This window comes from Vidua chalybeata, chromosome 2 (genome assembly GCF_026979565.1).
Source record: "Vidua chalybeata isolate OUT-0048 chromosome 2, bVidCha1 merged haplotype, whole genome shotgun sequence".
Lineage (NCBI taxonomy): Eukaryota > Metazoa > Chordata > Aves > Passeriformes > Viduidae > Vidua > Vidua chalybeata.
The window spans coordinates 32,143,082-32,164,562 of NC_071531.1; the positions used below are offsets into that span (position 1 = coordinate 32,143,082).

A 21,481-nucleotide genomic window follows, 5' to 3' on the forward strand; every position below is an offset into this window, starting at 1 on the left:
TTCATTGCAAAAGTTACCCATGAAAAAGTTAGTATGGGAGAGGTTTCTGAAATGTGCCATTAGTAGTGGGAGGGAAAAAGTCTAACCCTAGATTAGGTTTCGAATGGCAGAGTAGTAAGGCAATTTGTATTGGGTGTTTGTGTCCTCTGTTTCTCAGATGTATCATTACATTAAGGAAGCCTCTGATTTGTATACGTTGAAGAAAGCTTCACCAGTCTGCGTTCTGAGATATTTTCAACAAACATTAATTTTGCTTTTAACCTTCCCTTCCCTTCCCTTCCCTTCCCTTCCCTTCCCTTCCTTCCCTTCCCTTCCCTTCCCTTCCCTTCCCTTCCTTCCCTTCCCTTCCCTTCCCTTCCTTCCCTTCCCTTCCCTTCCCTTCCCTTCCCTTCCCTTCCCTTCCCTTCCCTTCCCTTCCCTTCCCTTCCCTTCCCTTCCCTTCCCTTCCTTCCCTTCCCTTCCCTTCCCTTCCCTTCCCTTCCCTTCCCTTCCCTTCCCTTCCCTTCCTTCCCTTCCCTTCCCTTCCCTTCCCTTCCCTTCCCTTCCCTTCCCTTCCCTTCCCTCCCTTCCCTTCCCTTCCCTTCCCTTCCCTTCCCCTCCCCTCCCCTCCCCTCCCCTCCCCTCCCCTCCCCTCCCCTCCCCTCCCCTCCCCTCCACAAATTTTGCAACTTCCTTGGCAGTAACTCATGAACTCGTGGTTTCCTCTTGGATCCTCTAAAATTATTTGTCCCTTGCAGCCTCTGGCAGTCATTTCTGCCACATAAATACATTTCCTTATGTATATATAAGCCCAAATAAATTCACTTTGGAACATGAAATATCCTGACTTCACCAGTTCTAGCTGTCTTGAGAGTCATGCTGGTTTTCTTTACTCCTCCAGTACCTTTATAACCATTAGCCATATTTATGAATATGAGAGCAGTGTCAGACACTGCTGCGCAGCTCTCACTAGTAGTAGGTTTGTACAAGCATAGCTGGTACAAAGAGATGGGCTCTTTTGAATCAGCAAACACAGAAGACTAAACTCTGTCTGATGTGCTTTACTGTGCTGCTCGGGAGCAATTAGCAGCAGTTCTCTTTTAAAGCAGTTAAAAGTTTTCTCTGTAACTAATTTAACCAGTTTCTCAGTGTGTGCAAGGAGCAAATCTGTTGGTTGAGAGGAAACAACTCTGTTGGTTTTTAAAGGATATGTCCTTATCCAGGCACAATCCTATTGAAAATCTTGAGTTCTGAAGCAGTATCACGATCTTTTTCCTGTCTGACATGCTTTCCTACCATGCACAGAAATGAACCCTGAAGTGCAACACTGGCGATTACCACAGAGTCTGTCAAGTTATTTTTACTAGCTGCTGATTGCCACACCTGATGCTCTTTAAATTAGCTCCAGCTAGGTTTCCCCATATGTGGTGACAGAGGGTTGCATATTGCCTGACAGATCAAAATATTTTCTAGATCATAGTGCAGAGAAAGCTGTGAAGTGTCATGCAAGGTCAAATTACTACTTTCTCCTGTAAGTCCTTTTTGGTGCTGGCCTACAAGACATTGTCAGGCATCTTATAACATGAAGTAGTGAGAGAGACATTCATTGCTTCAGGATTGATCATAGACAGTTGTACCTGGAAAGTCAACTTGTGTGTAAAGGTAGAGCATGTGGGAAGGAGAGATGGGATAATTCTGTTTGTATTATGGCAGCACTCAGGAGGGGGAAAGCCATAGTCCTGGATCCAACTTCTGTAGTGCTGGGCACTGCAGAAGACTAGAGATTAGTAGAGATTAGTCTAATTTAGATTTATATGGAAGAATAAACTTGATTAACCTGTTATTGAGGACACAGAATGCTGTGGCTAAGACCTAGAAGGAAACAGGGCTGAAAACAGTGAGAGCTCAATGAAAAAAATCATAACAAAAAAATTTGGAAATTCTTTCATTGTTCCCACTGATACTTCCCTTTTCCTTCTTTTTTAGTTGGGTAGAAGTGGATTGTCTTTCTTTCAGAGACTTTTGTTCTGATTTAGCCGTCTAACTAGAAATCTTCAATAAGAGGAATATTCCTGAGGAAAAGGTTGCTATTCAATGAGAATGAGAATGATTTCTGTTCTAGGTGGGATGATAGAAGGGATTTTTTCTGATTCTGCAGGAGTTCTAATTTTCTTCCATTTTCAGGAACTGATGATTTCTTTAGCTTTTGTTTGCCATGAACATTTCTAGAATATTAATAGCAAGGTTAGGAAATCAGGGGTAAACTACTCTGTGAACATTCCAAAATACCCCTTTCAGGTTTTTGTGATACATGTTTGAGTTTTGAAAGATTACATAAACAAATAGTTTTTTTTGCGCATAGTCTTGTTTTGGTGCTGGTCCAGTGCATTAAACATAGGCTCTTTCAGAATCCTGCATGGGAGCAACTCTGATTAGGACTGGATCTTGGCAGTGAGCTTTCTTCATGCCTGAATTCTGCTCTTCTAATTGCTTAACCATGGACTGAGTACAGGGAAATTTTTGCCTTGGCTTTCTGACCTGCTTTGGTTCATAGCTTTTCAACCCTCAGGGGAAACATCCTACTTTTTATTCATCCTTTTCTCAGGTAAAATTTTAATGTGCCATACTGAAACGATAAGAAGAGAAATTTTAGTCCAGTGCATTGAGCCTGAAGCTCTGCAACTCAGTGTTTCTGCGTAAAACTCTCCAAAGCAACCCAGTTTGTTTTTTCCAATTATTTAAGAGTTTTGGTTATTTTCCCTTTTTTTTTTTCTTTTGTTTAGCTCACCTGATTTAAATCAAATGCTGGGAAGCAACACTTTAATTTGAAGTTTACTGTACTTCAATATATAGAAATATTTTTGTATTCAAACACTGTTTTTCTGAATTTACCCCCTAACTGCCAATAATTTACCCCAGACAATGCAGTTCTTTGCCTATATAAAATGATCTTTTCTCTCATTTCTAAGAAGCCACTTGTATCTTTGCAATACTAATGTCTTGTATGTAGTCTGTTGGGTTGAAAGAAAGTTTACTGCTTGTGTGTTGGAGAACGAGACCTTTTTCCCAATTACTAAACAGCGAGCTCCCTTAAAATACAACTTTATCTTTGTGAATGTAAATAATTAATTTACAGAGATAACTTTTATTTTGTGTTTTATTTCCTGACAGTGACTATTTGCTGAACTGGCTTGATGCATACACATATGGAATATTTTTCTTGAATAGCATTCTAGGTAGGAAAGTTTGGTTGACAGTTAATGTTTGCCTAACTCTTAGTCTTAACTGTCACACACAAAACTAAATGTAGAAGATGCTAGTTCTTATTGTCTCTCCTTTTCTATAGCTTCACTATTGTATTTTTTAGTCTGAGAGGATCATGGGAGTATAGCATTCAAACTTTCTGGATGCCATGAGTTGAAAGTTAGGTAAGAGTCAGGGAAAGTCTGAGATACTAATTGCATAAGAAAATCCTTTTCTTCTTTTATCCCTTCCCTCTCTGATTACCCAGACTATGTTGTCATTAGAAAGGTTACTTAGAAAGAATTTGTAAACTGCAAAGTTGATCAGTGTTAGTTGCCATTTTGAGGTCACAGCACAAACTAATTGTTCTTTAATAGTCTTTAAACAGGGACATATTATGTTCTGCACATATTATTTTAAATATTGTTGCTCATTTTTACATCTGTATAGTTTTCTTATGTCGGTTATTGTTCATCCAGACCCTGGTTGCTAGCTAGCTAGACTTTGCAGGAACAAATTCTATTATTGTTCAGTCTTATGATATCACACAGGAACTCTTCCCTTCTGATGAATATAAGTAAAACACAAATTAAAACTGTAGGGATTGATTGAAAAACACGCCTAACCATTAAGATCTACAGTTTCCATTCCACAACATAATACTTGAAAAATTACAGCTTGTGCATTAGGGAATGGTAAGTGAAGGATGAAAGTGCTGAAGGTTGATTGATAGTTATGGTGGGAAATGAAGACTAAAAGTGATTTATAGTTAATTGAGGGAGTCCGTTTATGCGCACACTGTCATTCACACTCCTGGACAAAATGACAACCAAACCTAGTATGTAAAAAAATTACTGTTTTCAGAGGACTGTGTTCTCATGCTGGTATTGCTTTAATCCAAACTTTCTTTCTTCTTTTGATTTTCATTTGCAGTTCTGTTTTGGTAGTTTGAACCTAAAATATATGGATGTAGTTTCTGTCAGTTTCTGTGTCTATAGCAAATGGAGGACTTTGACATCTGTTTTCAAGCCCATTCTCTTCTATGCAGGAAGAATGAGGGTTTTTAATTTTCCTCACTGATATATTTGTAGCATTATAGAAGAGAGTCATTGAATAATTTAGGTTGAAAAAGATTCTTAAGATCTTTGAGTTCAACCCTTAACCTAACACTGCCAAATCCAGCACTAGACCATGTCCTTAAGTGTCACATCCACTCATCTTTTAGATACCTCCAGTGATGGTGGCTTAACACTTCCTGTTACCAGGTTTTCCTTCAAATGTAGTGATTTGTTGCAAAATTGAGATGTGTTAGCTGACCGTATTTAGTCTTGAGACGTGATTTGTTAGCACAGCAGTTTGTTTTATAGGAATAGCTAGGCAAATAGATGCTGCCTATAAGGTCATGTAGGGAAATTGGAATAGTCATCATCACTAATGCAAAGTAAAAATTAACACTATAATCACTACTATGACAGTTACCAATAACTGTGTAATGATTTATTACAGCTTTGTCCTAATTTAAAAATAACAATTTGTGTGGTAATGAGAGAATGTAAAATATCATTATAAAGCAATACAAAAAAATACCTCATTACTGCAGAGACAATCTTGTTAGTCATTTCAGAAGTCTTGTGAAAATTTGGGCAGAACTCAAGTGGCCCTGTAGTTCTTGAAGAGAGATCATACTGTGATTTTTATGTAGTTGTGTGCCTTCTAAAAATCTAGTTCTACTCGCTTTGCTTCTATAAACGTGTATTGGTCTATAACATTTTTTACCAATGCTGTGTTAGGTAGAACCAGAATAAACCTGGATGTTGGTTGAACAATGTAAGAAAGGTTAACTCCCAACAATAAATCATTTTATTTTAAAATTTATGACAAGTCAGTAAGACATACTCCGTTTAACTGAGCTTGTAAAAATATTTCTCAAAATTAAACTTTTAAAAATATTTCTAAATATTTATGATTTATGCAGGAACATTAGTGCTATTTGGACAGACTTCAAATGTGGAGGAAGCTTTCTGAAGGAAGAAAAGTTGTTCCATTCATGAAATAAGCATAAGTTCTGAATAGTAGAGATCTATCAAAAATTAAGAGATATTTTAAAAGGACAGGATAATTCAGAGTAGTAAATAAATATAATAAAATGACAGGAGCTTTTTGCAGACTTTTTCCCCTACATGACATGAAATTGTATAACATTCCCTCTTGATTTACTCAAGAGTCTATTAAAATTCTTGTGATTTATCTGTTGAGTTTTTTATACACATGATCAACTCACATATGCCCAACAGTAATGTCTTCATGGATTTTAATGAGATTCAAGCTCAGGTACTGTTTTTCTTCACCAGTGTAAATCCACAATGCAGGACCAGAAGAATCCTGTCGTTGTCCTAGGTGTGTTTTGAACTGTCAGGTTTTTTTTTAAGTTTGTAGGCACTACTTGTTGGCAGTGTCTTTGCGATGTGTTAGTTACAAAGCTGACTGAAATATAAACACTGTCTGTCTCAAAGCCAGGGCATTTGGATCAGATGACCTTAGTTTTGTTTAAAAGCATTTTGATTTGCTTTGTAAGTCCCCTACTCAATTCAAACCAACACGTTTGAAGATTAAATGACTGTGATAAGCAGCCAGGTTACCTTCCGTGGCACTGAGTACCAGTGTAACACTGCAATTACTCAGATGAGCTTCCATTGTCTTTTAGGGAAAGTTACTGCCCTATATTAAATAGTGTTTCAAAGAACTTTGAGGACGCTGGTACATTTGTTGACAACCTTTAATTGCTCTCTTGCATATTGTATTCACATGGTTCTGCCAGTATTTTTTCTAAGTTTCTGACAGTTCTTTAGAACTATCTTGGGTTTAGGCCAATAACAAAACAGTACTGTAGCTGAATATCCATATTTAATCTTATTGTCAGCTTTTAGTGAGGTACTAACACTTTAATTGTTCTGTCAACAACATGTGAGCACTCTTCTAGTGCAAGAAAAAACCTCCATCTACAGCTCAACAAGTCCATGTGTGGCTTGAATTCCTTCATGAAATGGACGTTCACAAATGAATGCAATACACAGAAAAACTGAGCAGGCACTGAAATTGCAGAATTACAGAATGGTTGGAAGGGAGCACAGTGGATCATCTGGTCCAGCCTTCCTGATAGTGTAGCTATTTCATATTTCCATGAAACTCAGTTTATTTTTAAGAGCATTGTAGGGTGAGTTCTTTCTAATAAGACATGATAACTTTAAGACTCAGTTATTTCCTTTTTCATAATACATTTTGGAGGAAATAATCTTAAAACCTTTTTTCATTTTGGTTGGTATGTTGAATTAGAAACTTATGATAATGAATCTAAAATTTGTACCTGACAATCCTTTGTTTATTTGTATGTGTTTACATCCATGAAAGACCAAATGCAACAACAGCTATGCTCTTCTGCTTTTTCTTTTAAAACTTGAATGCACATTTATCATACAATCAAATTACAGTTGTGTTTTTATCTCTGCCTAGGAAAATAAAATAATTCAAATAAACTTTCAATTAAAAAAAATGAACAAGTATAATAGCTTACCTGTATTTTTTTTATTATTTATTTTCAATTTTAATTTCACTGGAAATGTCTGATATAAGAAGTGACCATTGTTTAGTGTTCTGTTTCAAGGTTAAACCTTTACTGTGAGTAAGATCAAATTCTCTTTAGGATTAATACACAGTGTTTAAGTGTTTTTTTTGTTTGTTTGTTTTTTTTTTTTGTTTGTTTTTTTTGTTTTTTTTTTTTTTCACTGTAAGAGAACTTGTTCCAGTACATTCAGGAGAAATTATCACCTCATATTCTTTTTATATACTTTACTGCAATGATTAAAAAAACAGATTTCAAACACTGTTTTCTGGTCCAAATTTTGTTCCTGATCCTGCCAAGATTCAGTTGCATGCCAGTTTGCATCCTTAAGTCTAGTGCCATTAATGTTCACTAAAACTCCTTAGCCTTGAACTTCCAGGTAGACCCATGCATAAACCCTATCAAGGTTAGAGCTCTTTATTCCATGAATGCTATTCTGATGGAAGAGCTAGCTGTAGTTCCTTGCTATTACCAATTCCTGTGTAATGACATTTATTACTGCATTTTGAGGCAACTCATTACCAGAAGCTGCTAGACTCCTATTTAGTTATTAACTGGGTACAATTAGAATTGCTTTAATCATCTGAGCTTGTTCAGCTGAATTCACATTTTCTTTTGCTGAAGGGGAGATCTGAGTTTATCAGCCAGTACTTTAGTTTGAAACCATGACCTTAAATAATCCTGGATATTCTGACCATACACAGTCAAGAAGTATGTGTTACTTAATGAATTAGAGAGGATGGCTATCATCTTTAACCACTATTTGTACCCACTTTAATATCTGTGTTTTGCAACAGGGGATATAGCCTTCCTAATGATAATGTACATACCAAAGTCTTACATGACAAGCCAGCTTGCAAATTCTTTTTTTCATAACCATCTAAATTTTCAAGTACTTTAAAACTACTTGACACCTCTTTGATAGTCTGAAATTTGGGGGATGCAGGCAAAAAAATATTCATCTTTGCATGTGAACATTCCTGTCTATCTATCAGATAGTTTTAGACCAATGGACTGATTGTTACCAGAGATAAGCTTCCATCGGAACCTTGGTATTTAGCTGTTCCTCACTTCTCTGCTCAGTAGCTTCCCAGAGGAAAGCTTTCTGAGTTTTGCATGGCTGATATGCCTGGATTTCCCCATTGCAGGAGGGTTGAGGAGTTAGTGAAAAAAGTCCAAGTCCAACCTAGTTCCCAAACTTCAGTGGTTTGAATACTCTCTGGAGATTTCTGAAAACAATGAAGAGGAGAAGGTGCTTCTATGGGAAAAAAAGATGTCCAACAGACACCACTGGCTTACTAGGGGCAAGTTTGCATCAATTCTCACAATGCAGGTTAAAACAACATTTATTTTTTATACTTAATTTTGAGTCAGCTAACTCTGGAGGAAGTAAACCACTAATTTAGATTTCAATTTAGAGCTTAATGTATACCCTATGGGGCTGGAAGAATGGCAGTATCAGTAAAAAAATTAATGTGTCTTTTGGTGTAATAGTGGCATTATTTTAGAGTTAGATTATGTCACCACTAAGAGCTCAATAATGTTCAGCAACTACACTGACACCAAAGATACCGAAAGAAAGAGTAATCCTAATGGCCTCAGCAAAAGAAAGGAATTCAGAGTTTGTCTTGGCTTATAAAGTCCTCAAAGTCTGAAAACATGGAAGATCTTATGGGAAATGTGCATTGAGTAAACCAAATCAAATTCAAAAGCCTTTGAATGAAAGAGTGCAAAGGCAATGTGGACTGAAGGGAATGAGTCTAAATTCAAAGAAGAGTTGCTTAGGTTTAGCTAATCAGATTTCATAGAGATTTTGCTCTAAGTTAAGATGATTTCAGGGCTGATGAGATGCAGTAATCTGGAAAGAGATGCAGTAATCTGAAAAGATTTTTTTGATCTGGAACAAACTGGCTAAAGGACCTGAATGTTGAGGCAAAGGGAAAAAGTAATACGCAGCATTATTTCTACTTTCATGTCAGACATCTTAGGTTTGAGCTTTACTTTGAGCTACCATGCCTAGCACTGAAAGTTTCTTTAACAAATTGTTGCTGACAAATTGTAATCGTGATGATGAAGTGGTACAGGTTTTAATTTATTGCAATTTTTTTTGTTCAGTAGGAGGAATAGAACCATGTTTTCCTAAAAATACATTATCCATATTTCTCAGTAGTTTTACCTGAAAAAAAGAACTTATGGTTATTGGGGAAAAAATATTTAAAGTGATTATTTATATTGTGTGCAAAATAATATTCTTTTTTTTTTCTCCACAGTAAAACCAACCGTTATTGATGTTGACATTTATGTTAACAGCATTGGTCCTGTATCATCAATAAATATGGTAAGTGACTTACTTACAAAGATTTTTATCTGGATTGCTGATCTTGGCATCAATACTAACTTTTGAAAAAGACACTCAATACCACAATGATAAGTTGTTTTGATTCTGATTTGCTCCTGTTTTCAGCTATAATTCTGTTTTTTTGCGTCTCATCAAGAGAACAAACCTATAAGCAATATTATGTTCTGTGTTGTCTATTGAAAAATGCTGGTAGATCTTCAGTGGTAAAATAGCCATCTTAGTGAAAAAAAAATATATGAAGTGAAGTAATTTTCAAGAAAACTCTTGAGAAGTTGTTTCAAGACACAGTCAAATATACAGAACTTAATAATGTGGAGTTAATAAAGTCATCATATAATAACAGCATATTTATTTGGAATTCATCATCTCTTCAGTGGTTGCTTTTCTTTCACTGAGTTACCAACAGTCTTGAATGTAAAAGTATAATTTTGAAGAAGTCATACATAGATGTACTGCATGTGTAAAGGCTGGAGAAATTGGGAGTGTGATAGTGTTGGTCCCTTGTTACAGTCTGAACTCTAGGTCTTTCCTCAGTGCTGCAGCAACATATTCAGATTTAGAAAGCAAGCTGAATGTTTATGTAGCTATGGAGTTATGGGTAGCTGTGGCTGCTTGTGCAACTTACGAGTTTGGATTCATCATATTCCCCTTCTTAAATTAGGTTGATTTTTTTAAATACAACTTGGAAACGGAGGACCTGTTAATATCTTACTCTACTTAAAGATTTTAAAATAACCTCTTCAAAGCAATGTCTCTTTTCAACAATGGCATTCAAAGGCTGCCATGTACAATGTTCCTATAAGAATCTAATGAATGCATTGCATATATCCTTTGTATTTTTGGAAAAGAAGCTCCTGAATTTAAAAGGTGTCTGTTCAGCCTTATTCTTTGGTTTTGCCTATAAATATGAAAGAAGGCAAATCATTTCAGCATATCAAATACGAGGTGGTCAGAGACTCCTATGCACCCTGGCAGTTGAAAATCTGGCAAGTAAACACAGAAACAAATTATGTGCTGTGGACAACTTGGTGTCATATTCAACAACTGTGAAATGTGTTGATTGATATTTCATGTGAAGCATTGAATGTCAAGCAATGGGAGTAGCTGCTCCACTCTTGAACTAATAAATAGCTAATTATCTTGCCCTTCCCTGATGGCCTACCATAATGACTTCTCTGGAGAACAATTTATTGAAAGGTCCTCTGGCTTGCATTTACTCTAGGAATGGGCATTCTGTTCAAAAGCAATGGGGACAATGTGTTTTTGCTCTTTGGCTCTCTGAATTAGTTAATAAGTAGAATTTGGGGGTGCTGGAAATGTATGTGGAATAATAAGAAAGCATTTCATCAAAACTACTTCAGGTAGAAAGAAAAAAATTAGTAGTATAAGAAATCAGTGAGTTTTGGAAGATTATTGTAGCACAGTCTTACTTATTCATTAACTTTGACTTCAAGATAACCTTTGAGTTCAAGATACCCAAAATAGATAAATGTACCAAAATATCAGTTTTGAAAATGCATATTTTATCTCTTTTACAGTCTCATTAGGATAGTTAATGAGTGTATGATATTGAGATATTTCTTACTTACAGCTGAAGAAAAAATATGTGCAATGTGTAAGGGCAGAATGATAAATAAAATAATGAAATACAAAATGTAGGTATCTGAGGTTTAAGGACTCAAGACTGCATGAAGATATATTTAAACTTCTGAAGAAATGGACATTATTTCAGATGTGCTTGTGGACAGTACATCCCACTGAAAGTGAATCTGAACTACCTTAGTACTTTTGGACTTCATTTCTGTTCTCAAACATAATTACCAATATAGGAAATTAACATTAGACACTCAAATGTAGCAAACGTTTGTCCAAAAGCTCCATTTCTGCTCTGTTACATTGGAGTTTGTCCAAACATACATAAGAGAGCAGTCTTATCTCTTAGCATACATAATCTTGCAGTCTCAAATTTACAGTGAAGATGGCAAGTCCTCACAAAATTGCAAGCCACTGTGCTGTATGATGGCTTGTCTCTGAAGTGGCAGAACTGATTGGGAAGCTTCTTTTCACCCCAATTTGTGTTATTTCAACTGTTTGGCTACAGCATTCAGTAGCCATCATTTAGTCTACTGGAAGAAAAAAACCAAACACTTTTTGGAACAGAAATAGAAGCTAGAAATTACCTGTGTCAGAGGAAGAGGAAGAAAGAGAGCGTCTTCAGTCTGATATCTGTCTTATAACTGAAATTTCAAAGGGAAAGGAATGTACATGAAAATCCCATTTCAGGAGAAAAAAAAAGGGGATTCTTGGCAGAACCCACCTATGCTCTTTTTCTCACCAGGACAAGAACTTTTAACTTTTCTCCACTTAATTATTATTAAAAGTTGAGCTGTTCTGTCCAGGCAACTCGATAAGGTGGTGGTTGATTGAGCAAAAAGAGTGATGATTACTTTGATTTCCATCTCTTCTATTTCAAGAGTGAGATCATCAACACGTACAAGGCAGGCTTTCCTGCTGTGTACTTCCAAACTTAGACCTTAGCTCAATTACTTTTTTCTTAGTCTGCAGCACTTCTGAGGGAAAATCATGTGGAGCTTCTCTAGAAATCAAACTCTGCATGAATATTTTCTGATCAGTTTTCATCAGTGATTTTCATCTAGTGGGTGAAACCTAGGAAATAATTTTCTTTAAGATATCTTTTCAATGGGTGTTCAGCTGAATGTTCAAACCGATTTTGTTGAGCAAAGCTTTTCAGATGTCACTAAGTGTTGCAATTATGCTTAGACTTGAGTATGAATATTAATATCTAACTGTTTCTTTAACAGTCAGGAAAAAGACTGTTGCTATCAAACACCTACTTGTAGCAGAGTTAATCTCAGGTGAACTGCATGTGAATACAAGGAAGAATGAATCTTTTTAGACAGAGGCTGCAACTACCACAAGGGGAAGAAATGTTAGGGACCCCATCAAAAAGGCTTCAAGTCAAAGGAGAGGTGATGTTCTGTGGCAAAGATACCATAATCCACAGGAATATATGGCTAACCCTGCATTCCAGACCTTTTGCTGAGAGTTTCTGTCACTTCCCCTAAAAGTCTTACCAGTGTCTCGTATTCTAGGTACTTTCAATATGTCTATTTTAAACCTCAGGATTTCCAGAAAGAGTAAAACAGTAATGTGGTTGGTCTTCTATTAGAGACTAATCATTATAATATCTTTATGAAGACAATAGAAACTTGTTTTCTTAATAGACAGGGGAGACTCTTTCTTTGTCTGTGACATGGAAGATTTCTTTGGGTTGTGGTTTAAAAAACCTGATATGAAGAAATAGGTATTGTGTAATATTAGACAAGGAAAAACAGTCTGAATAATAAACTGACTATACTAGGAAGTGGTTGTGAGTGACAATAGCTTAAATAAGTAATTTCAGCATTTTGAGTTATGACATGATGTTATGAAATGGTAGATACTATTGATGTTATTAGTATTTTGAATTTAAAATTCCAAGATACATGAATGCCCATTCAAAAATTTTAGGCTGTCTTTTTAATAAATGAAAGCCATCTCATGTATAAATATCTTTATAGATAAAGGCCAGGATGCCTGTCCTTTATCAAGAACATATTAGGATGTGAGCTTAGATGCATTTAAAGGATACAAAACCTGGTTTATTCAAAAGTAAATGACAAATGCATTCTATGAGCCAAATTATATGTTACTGTGTGCACATTATAGCTCTTTGTCTTGGTTTTCATCACCTAATAAAGTAAGTTAAAGAAATCTGCAATTTGCCATTTCAAGGTGCAATGCCATTAGAGACATTAGGTTGAGGATGCAAGATTTTAATTCAATCTTTTCTTATTGAAAATCTTTTTTATATCTGTAATTATAATGAACACTTTTCCACTATATTAGGAAATCTTAAGGATCTTCTAAATGAGTTATTTTAATTAATTTTTTAAATTTTAGAATTAATTTGCAATTTTTTCCCCATGCTTTATATTGTAAACCATGTATGAATTCCATATCCCTCAGTTTTTATATATCTTTTAAAAACTATTTTTTCTTTAATATTTTCCATTGAAAATGGTGTCCAGGAAGCATATCATTTTGCATTAAAACCCATAATCCATTTTTCGTCAACCCTTCGGTTCCTGTCAATAGCTGTAAAGGTTTATAGATTGCCTTGTAAACCATAGTCTTAACGTGGCTTACTGTAGCCTGGTTTTCTACAGTTAAGTAATACTGGCTTGTCTCTAAAAAAACAGAAAAGGGAAAGAGACCAATAATCAAATTAGGAACTAGACATAAATAGTGGGAGAAAAAATCCCCTAGAAGTAGTTTTGTGAGACAGAAAGGTGAACATGCTGAGATTAAATAGACTATTAAACTTCAGTGGCACCAAAGCCTGTGTATTTGTGCATTCACACATACAGGGTTAACTGAGTAGCTACAAGAATCTGAGACTGCCACACAAATTGCTAGTGAAGGAAGGATTTTACGCCTGTGTGGTTTTTGCAACTGAAGTCTCATTTTAATACATCTATACAGAAAGAATGTTGAAGAGTGTGAGAGGCAACTTTATAAACTGTACTTATCTGTCCATAAAAATAGTAATTGGTTACCTGCTGGTCATCTCTTTATTCTCAAGTATTCTTAAATGGCAATTCAGAGTGTTTCTTTTATGTACTTCATCACTTCATTCTATTGTGTCCACTCTCTAGGCTATGCCATATATCTTTATGGGTACTATATTTTCCATTTGTTCAGTTAAGTGTTCTAAAATAAAAACATTTTTTACTCTATTTCACCCTTTAATGTATTGGTAGGCTCCTTTGAACTTCAGTTTCAAAGTCCCTACATGCTCGTTTTGCTTCTCCACCGGATACTGTAGGTATCTTAAAGAATAGTCTTGATCTGGAGACTTGTCTAAAGTACTATTCAAAGCTTATAATTAAGCCTGAATTTCTTGCATGCTTTAAGTCTTTATGTCTATTTGTTTGATATGTCTATTTATCTTTATGTCTATTTGTTTAAGTTATTGTTAGAACAGCTGCAGTTATAGAAACATAGCCTGCTGAATCTTTCCATCATATGGCAAAGCTATTTTATAGCCGGATTTTATCCCATTTTCAGCCCACTGTAAAATATCCCAAAGTATTTCCTTTACAAACATCTTCTCAAAGATAGTGCAAGTCAGTGTTTAAGCACAAGGCTGATGTCCTGTTCATTGTTAACTTGAAGTGTGTTTTTCTAACTCAATCTCACTATCTCACCTATCTATTTATAAAGCAATTGTGTAGGGAGATGGTTTCAGTTATTTTTGAGGAGTGAGTTTTCCAGTTGATGAGTTCAGATAATCACTAAAATAATAGAATGCCTTGGGCTATTTGTATTTTTCCCTGAAAATATTACAAGCTCCTTTGTTGCACTGTGACCTAGGACAACACTCATGTACTGGACTAAATTTTAGTCTGAGTGGGTCTTTTTGTTTACGAGGACTAATATACTAATCATACACTTAAGCATTTTTCTAGATTTTGATCAGGTTACTGTTTCTAGAGCATATTTATATCCTGTCATACGTTTGGATCTCTCATAATAAAAAAAAGTATGCATTATAGAAAACTTCTAAGATAAATGGACTTTTTTCTAATAAAACAAAATCACCTCTCATACAGGCTCATTCTTGTTGCCTTAAGATCTGGCAGTCAGTGCCTCACTATGAAGCTATTTCTGGGAGGTAGTAGTAATAAAATGAAACTTACATCTATTAGTGCCTTCTGTTCCACTGATCTTGTGAGAGACTTGTATAATCTCAAAAGTGAAACTGACTGGAAAAGAGGAAGCTGGGGCTGGGGAAATGAACATAGATTGATTTTTTTCACATACCATCTCAGCAGCCTCTACATTTGGTCTTCTCTAGAGCTCCACTTTGTGAAACTAAAACAGGGCCTGGGAGATAGACACTTGGATAAAGAAGGGCCTTAGGCTGCTCTTGTTTGAGGTGCAATGGGATGGACTAGAATAATGTTAATTTTTCTGCAATGTAGCTTGTGTGGTGTGATGTGCAGCAGTAAAATACATACTGCCATAATTTACTGCATTGGCAGGAAATCCAGTTTACTTCTTGGAGGAATGATAGATTCTGTGACAAGTCTTTGGTAATGGACTGATCTTAGGTCTGCTGCTCTGTCTTATCAGAATTCAAGCACATTGTCAAATATGGATGAACTTAGCCTTAGAGTTGTCTCAAAAGGTGTATGACAAATGAGCAATTTAATTTCAGTAAGATAGGAAAATTAAATGTCTCATCTGCTCAGTAGTGGGTATTAAAAAAGATTTGAAGAGCAGCTAGACTGAATGTTTTTTCCACAGATAAACAGGGTGACAATATGTAACAGATACCTCCTCTTTGAGGTAATGTATTAGCCTTCACACAAAAAGTGGAAAGAAACTCCCTTCCAGTTTTTAAAGCTGGAAAGTTTTAAAACTTTAAAAGTTTAATCCCAGTTTTTAAAGTTTGATTTTTCCCACTTCAATAACCTGTTTCTTGGGCCTGCAGGCTTTAGGCTTTAGAACTAGTGTGCTCACTGTTAAAGTTCACTTAAAAAGCAGTAGTTGCCTTTCTTGTCTGTTCAGCGATACATAGCTTCACATTCTTTATTGGAAACATTTGGGAAAGTTAGTTTAGGAAAACTAACAGCTAAATTGCTGTAAAGGGCATTGAATTACTTTAGGGTAAATTGACAATCTCTTGGCCTAAATCAATTTCAGTTTTGAGTGGTCAAGTGTTTATCAACTTTATTTCAGAGTTTGAGCTTTCCATGATCGCTCCATGAAAGAGTAATTACTTTTCTGTTGACCTGTTTATTGGATTCCTCAATGATATTGATGTAATTTAAACTATGGTTTTGAGAGTTTGGTCTTCCTTATTGCTTTCAGTTATGGATTTATTCAGGAAGCAAATGGATGCTGCTGATTTGTTCTGTAAGTAATAGAGATGTACTAATGACAAGTTGTCATAAGACTTCATGGTATAACTTTCTGGGAATGTAGACCTAGATGTCATGGCAACCATAGAGCAATTCTAGCAGCATTATGAATGTGCTTGGTAGTTAGGAAGAAATAGCTGAATACAGGGTGACCCCCTCTAAACCATTATTGGGCCACAGAATCATCTTCAGTGTTCTGTAAGGTTTTTTGGTAAAGAATGATTACTATTCACCAGCATCATTTGAATATCAGAACAATAATTGGCATTTTCCACACCATTATTGCAATGAGCAAAACCCAGAAGAACCTCCCTACCTTACTTTTTTTTTTTTTTTTTTCCACAAGAGAGCTTGTCATCAGTCTAATTGGTCATAATTCCTTTTTTGTCAGATTGCTGAAAAATAAGTTTTAGAGAATTGTATTGCATTTCCATTTAAGCTTTTTTTAGTGAACATGATGTCCCTTGACTCTTAGGAACTCTCAGAAATGCTTTTTCTGGTATAGACAAGGTATTTCTACTGAATGATTGCACAGAACTGAAGAATAATACAAATGCTTGGTTTCTGCAATTAAAAAGGTCTACAGCCTGCAGGGTTGTACTGTATCCCAGCAGTTCCATGCTTTTGCTAACACTGTACACTTTCCTCCTTTTAAATCAAAGTAGTCCTAATTTATTGCTTTTGTGGTCTGGAAAAGGGGCTTTTATGTGGTCAAAAATAGTGATATTCCAGGTTCTTTATATTTTCCATAGCTTTCTTCCTCAAAGGTCTTTCTACCACAGTCTTCTTTTGTATCTGCTTTTCATTAGACTTTTAAGATACAGGTGGTTCTGTTACATTTTGTGTTGCATTGGGCAAGTTGCTCTCTACACTTAAAACTTCTATCTTCTCATGAAACTTTGTGGCTCTTTTCCTGCTTCTGCAAATTTTATTTGCAACTCTTGAAAGCTGAAGAGATGTTGTGAGAGGAAGATGTTATTATAACTATTATTAACTTTTTGTACACTACACGGAAGCACATAGTTTTGACCACAGAGTTTTGAATATGTTTTAGTTAAACATCTCAGACATTAAAGTGTAGTCACTGCTTTAAAATTTACAATAGGCATTTTAATGGTAATATAATAATTTTACTAACTGTTGAGGTTTTTTTTTTTTAAGTTATAAATGGTAAAGATATGGAAACTATTCAGGGGTCCAGGAAAATAAATTCTCAAGGCTGTAGTGAGATTCTTAAACCAAAGAAATTGCTGTCATCCTTTCTGTTTCCTGTGCTTACCCCATAATTTATCTAGCAAATTGCATTTCTTGGGAGACTTGAGAGCAGGGAAAACTGATTCTTGTTTTCTTGCAATTGCTTTTGCATATTTTTCAAGGAGAACAGAATTTTAAAAAGTATTTAAGGAACTTAGTAATGGGAGGTATTAAATACCTAGCCTTCATACCATTGTAAACATGGCCCTCTATTTGTCAGGTCAGATTTATGAAAATTACAACAGGTTCATAAAAGTATGAGGGTGTCAAGCTCTTTCTTACAGTGCCTAGCTTAACATAAATTCCAATGGTTACATCAGCTTCACTGATATTTTCCTTGCATATTTAGTGAATATTTGAATAAGGTGAGATTAGAAATTGAGACGAAATCTGTATGATTCTTGGCATACCATAAGAAATTTGGTATGATTTTTATAAGCATTCTTCCTTCGGAATCCTGGCCTTAACAAAAAATATGTCATAATAATAGGATTGTTGTATCTGTTTTGATTTGAGATTTCAAATAACAATGTTTGAAGGAAGGAGTTTAGGCCAGCTGTTAGAAAGAAAAATGGAAAAAAACACTTGGTCTTGCAGATTCTTCATCATATTGACATAGACACAGTGATGATTACGCTATCATGTAATTTGCTTCTGTATTACTATTCTTCTATGACACAAAAAGTTCCTGTGAAGACTATGCAAGAAACAGAACAAATGTGATACAGCACAGGGAACTGCAAGAGAAGAGGAAGGCCAAAAATGGTTGGATACTATTTTGAGAACATGTCATAAGAGAGCCATACTATTTCAGACCTCCTGGTCCTTCTCCTCAAGAGAGATTACTAAATCCTTCAAAAGAAGAATTCTGGAAATGAAATTTCATAATCCAGTTGAATACAGAAACGCACCAGATCAAAAATGACATGGGTATTGTGGCTCTGTATTTGTGCTCCTGGTAATCTCTGCAAATGGTTAACTGCTCGTCACCTTTCCTGGGTGTTGCATCTTTTTCTGCTTCAGTTTTATGTCCTAGCCTTTCTCTCTGTTGTCTGTTGATTAATTAATCTTGTTTTTACCCAGAATATGTTTATCTAAACAGTCTAGAAGTTTGCAATGGTTCTCTCGGATAAGAAAAAGGACATGTATGCCCAAGATTTTATGACTTTTTCCACCTGTATTGTCTAACCAGTAAGTTACCTCTGTTTTCAGACCTTGCCCTTTAAAATCCTTCTTGGAAACAGTAGCTAGTGAACTCCAGGGATAGTGAGCTTTGGCTGATAGTTCATGTTTGGTAAAGTGTGTTGTCTAACTGAGACAAAGAAATAACTGTCATCTGCTTACATACACTCCATATATCAGACTATGACAGCGCTATGCTTTCAAATGGCTTTCCAGGTAGGTATTTCCCTGAGGTATATTTGCTGCAGTGTGCACAGCATGTGTTTCTCATTACCTAGAAGGCCTGTAGATTGAGGTCAAATTACAAAGCAGTCAAAGTTGTGAATTATAGAAAGGTACAATTCTAATATTTACATTTATTGAGATTATTATATTGGAATTAAAAAAGTTTTTTTAAAAATTTGTCTAAGAGTGCCAATTTCTGAATTTTACTGCTCCTAGTAACTGAAGAATTGGGATTGCCAAAATGCTTGCTGCTCTTCCCCACTGCAAATGGAAATAAAAAGTTCCCTCTGGTATTACCTATCTGTCTCAGTCTTGGTGTTCATTATTCTGGGTGAACTTGTCTCTTGAGCACATGCTCACTAAACATCTGGCCATCTTTAAGGCAAAGCAGTTTCAATTTTCCTAAGCTGGATTCATGCATTATGCAAATGTTACTTCATTAGACACTGAGATGAGCTATCAAGCTATATTGTTTGGTCAGAATAATGTAGGCTCAATGCTGATTTGAAATCAGACTATCAATTTTGGATAAATTCAGTTCATGCAATCATTTTTGCTTGTGATTCAATTAGGGCATGTATAGTGATTGAGGTAAATGCAGTCAATGATTTTGTCTCTGTTTCTGACTTATTCTGATACCTATATGCAGTGTATGAAACAGTATAAACAATAAAAGAGCTAAATAAATCCCTCAGAAAGTGAATAGAACTATGCCAGGCATAATTTTGAGCCATGTTCTCCTAAAATACTCCACACTGAGAGTCTAATTATAAGACTGAAAATTACCCAAAGTTGATTTTGGCGCTAGAACATATTGGATCCTCACTGCCTTCTGTCTTTTCTTTGAATTTGCACTGTGTGGAGAGTGCAAAGTGAAACACCTGTAAATTGGGGAATTTCTTCTGTGCTGGATGGGGCCAAATAAATAGGAGATGTATACAGTATCAAAGGAGCTGTCTGATATTGGGGTCTGAATTCCACAGGGGACCCAGTTTCTCACCTGACATAACTGAATTCATCAGTGTAAATGGAAATGTGATCTGTACAAGCCTGCTGCTTCCGTATTTCCTTTTACCTAAAGTACTTCTTATTGTTTCCAGATTAAAAGGTTAGACACTAGGAGTTTTTATTTAGAATAGTATTATAATTTAATATATCATTCTTTTGCAGAGTATATTAAAAATGTAAAGAAGAAAAAAGGACTGCAAGATTGTTTGATTCCACTCTCCTGAAATCTCTTTACCTTCATTGTTTTCCCTGCAATGTGTTCTCTAACTCTCTGGTGTCGGAAGCTGTATTTATGTAAATAGGTCTGAGCATTACTTTGCCATCTGGATAGTACTGTAAAAATGGCATAAAGAAAAGGAAAGTGAAAACAAATATAGGAAGCCTGGGAGAATTTCTTAAAAAGAGAAAATTGGACCTGTATTTTGAGAGCTGCCTAGCTGGACCAGAGTTTTTGACAGATTGTGGCACAGCTAGGTTAGCTAACTGAAAAGAGGCAGATTAAAATAATTATTTGAGAATTTCATCTGGATTTTTAAAAAGTCTGGCTAAACTGGCATTGTGTGATTGTTCTAGATAGTGATAGCTGATACGTTGAATGGTTAACTTGTGTAAATTATTTGGTTTAGCTCAGATTTATTAATGAGGTTTATGTTGACATAGTAGTGTTTAGGAATGTGGCTTCTTTCTAGATATCTCACCACCTCTTACATGTGGAATTGGTTTTTTGTGTTCTGTTACTCATATGTTTCAGCCTGTAAAAATAAAGGCAGCCTAATATATCTCTCAAATTTCAAACTCTTTAGAGGTCTAGAGTTACGAGGATCTTTAAAATTTATTAAAATGTTTTTAATAAAATGAGAAACAAACTAGCAGTCAAAATCATAATTAAATTAAACTGAGTAGCATGCCAAAAATCTGTCAGCTTCTAAATAAATGATCTGATTTATGCCAAGTATCACATGGAAGCTAAAGTCAGGAACTGGATTTGAAAGTGCTTTTTGAATATTTTGTTTCCATTGGAGACTTACAATGCTCAGCTTCTATTTTCATTCAGAATTTGAAGCTTGTCCATGGACTTAATCTTAATTTGTTTGGACTGAGCATTTTCCAGAATGAGATGAAGGACAGGGTCAGTATTACACAGAAACAAACTGTAGGCAATTTTAGCTTTAATTAGTAATTTGTTCCTGTGGCACTATATTGGACTATAAAACTACAACAAAAATGGTAAAATAAGAGTATAAGTACTTGGGGTTGATGTAATAATGTAATTAAACATCTATTTAAAATTTTTCTTTGCAAATAGTGGATTTCAGATTAATATTATAAAGAACAGCAGATATATAAAACTTTGACAAAGGCAGTTCAGACAGTGGTTTGGCTCTGAAGCAATTATAGGAGCATGTGTTTTTTTCACTTTGAAAAGCAAGTGACCTTCTACCTTTCAACGAGCTTTACTATGTCATGCTAGTTAGAAATGACATTAAATTTTAAGACTTTGGAGGGGGAAAAAATGGTGCATTTCCTGTATGTCAGAAATGCCTTCTGTTGTCTCTGAGAAAATCTGCCTACAAGTCTGTTTGCACATGCTCTGCAGAAAAATGGTTTTAGCAGCTTAAGTCT

At 35.4% G+C, this 21,481-nt stretch overlaps 1 protein-coding gene across 1 annotated transcript in view; it reads left to right on the forward strand.

Moving 5' to 3' along the window:
- GABRG3 (gamma-aminobutyric acid type A receptor subunit gamma3) overlaps positions 1-21,481 on the forward strand; it is a 286,706-nt gene that overhangs the window by 7,557 nt on the left and 257,668 nt on the right. Inside the window, exon 3 of the mRNA XM_053934678.1 lies at positions 9,112-9,179. Coding sequence (XP_053790653.1) covers positions 9,112-9,179 — 68 coding nt within the window. The remainder of the gene's footprint in view (positions 1-9,111; positions 9,180-21,481) is intronic.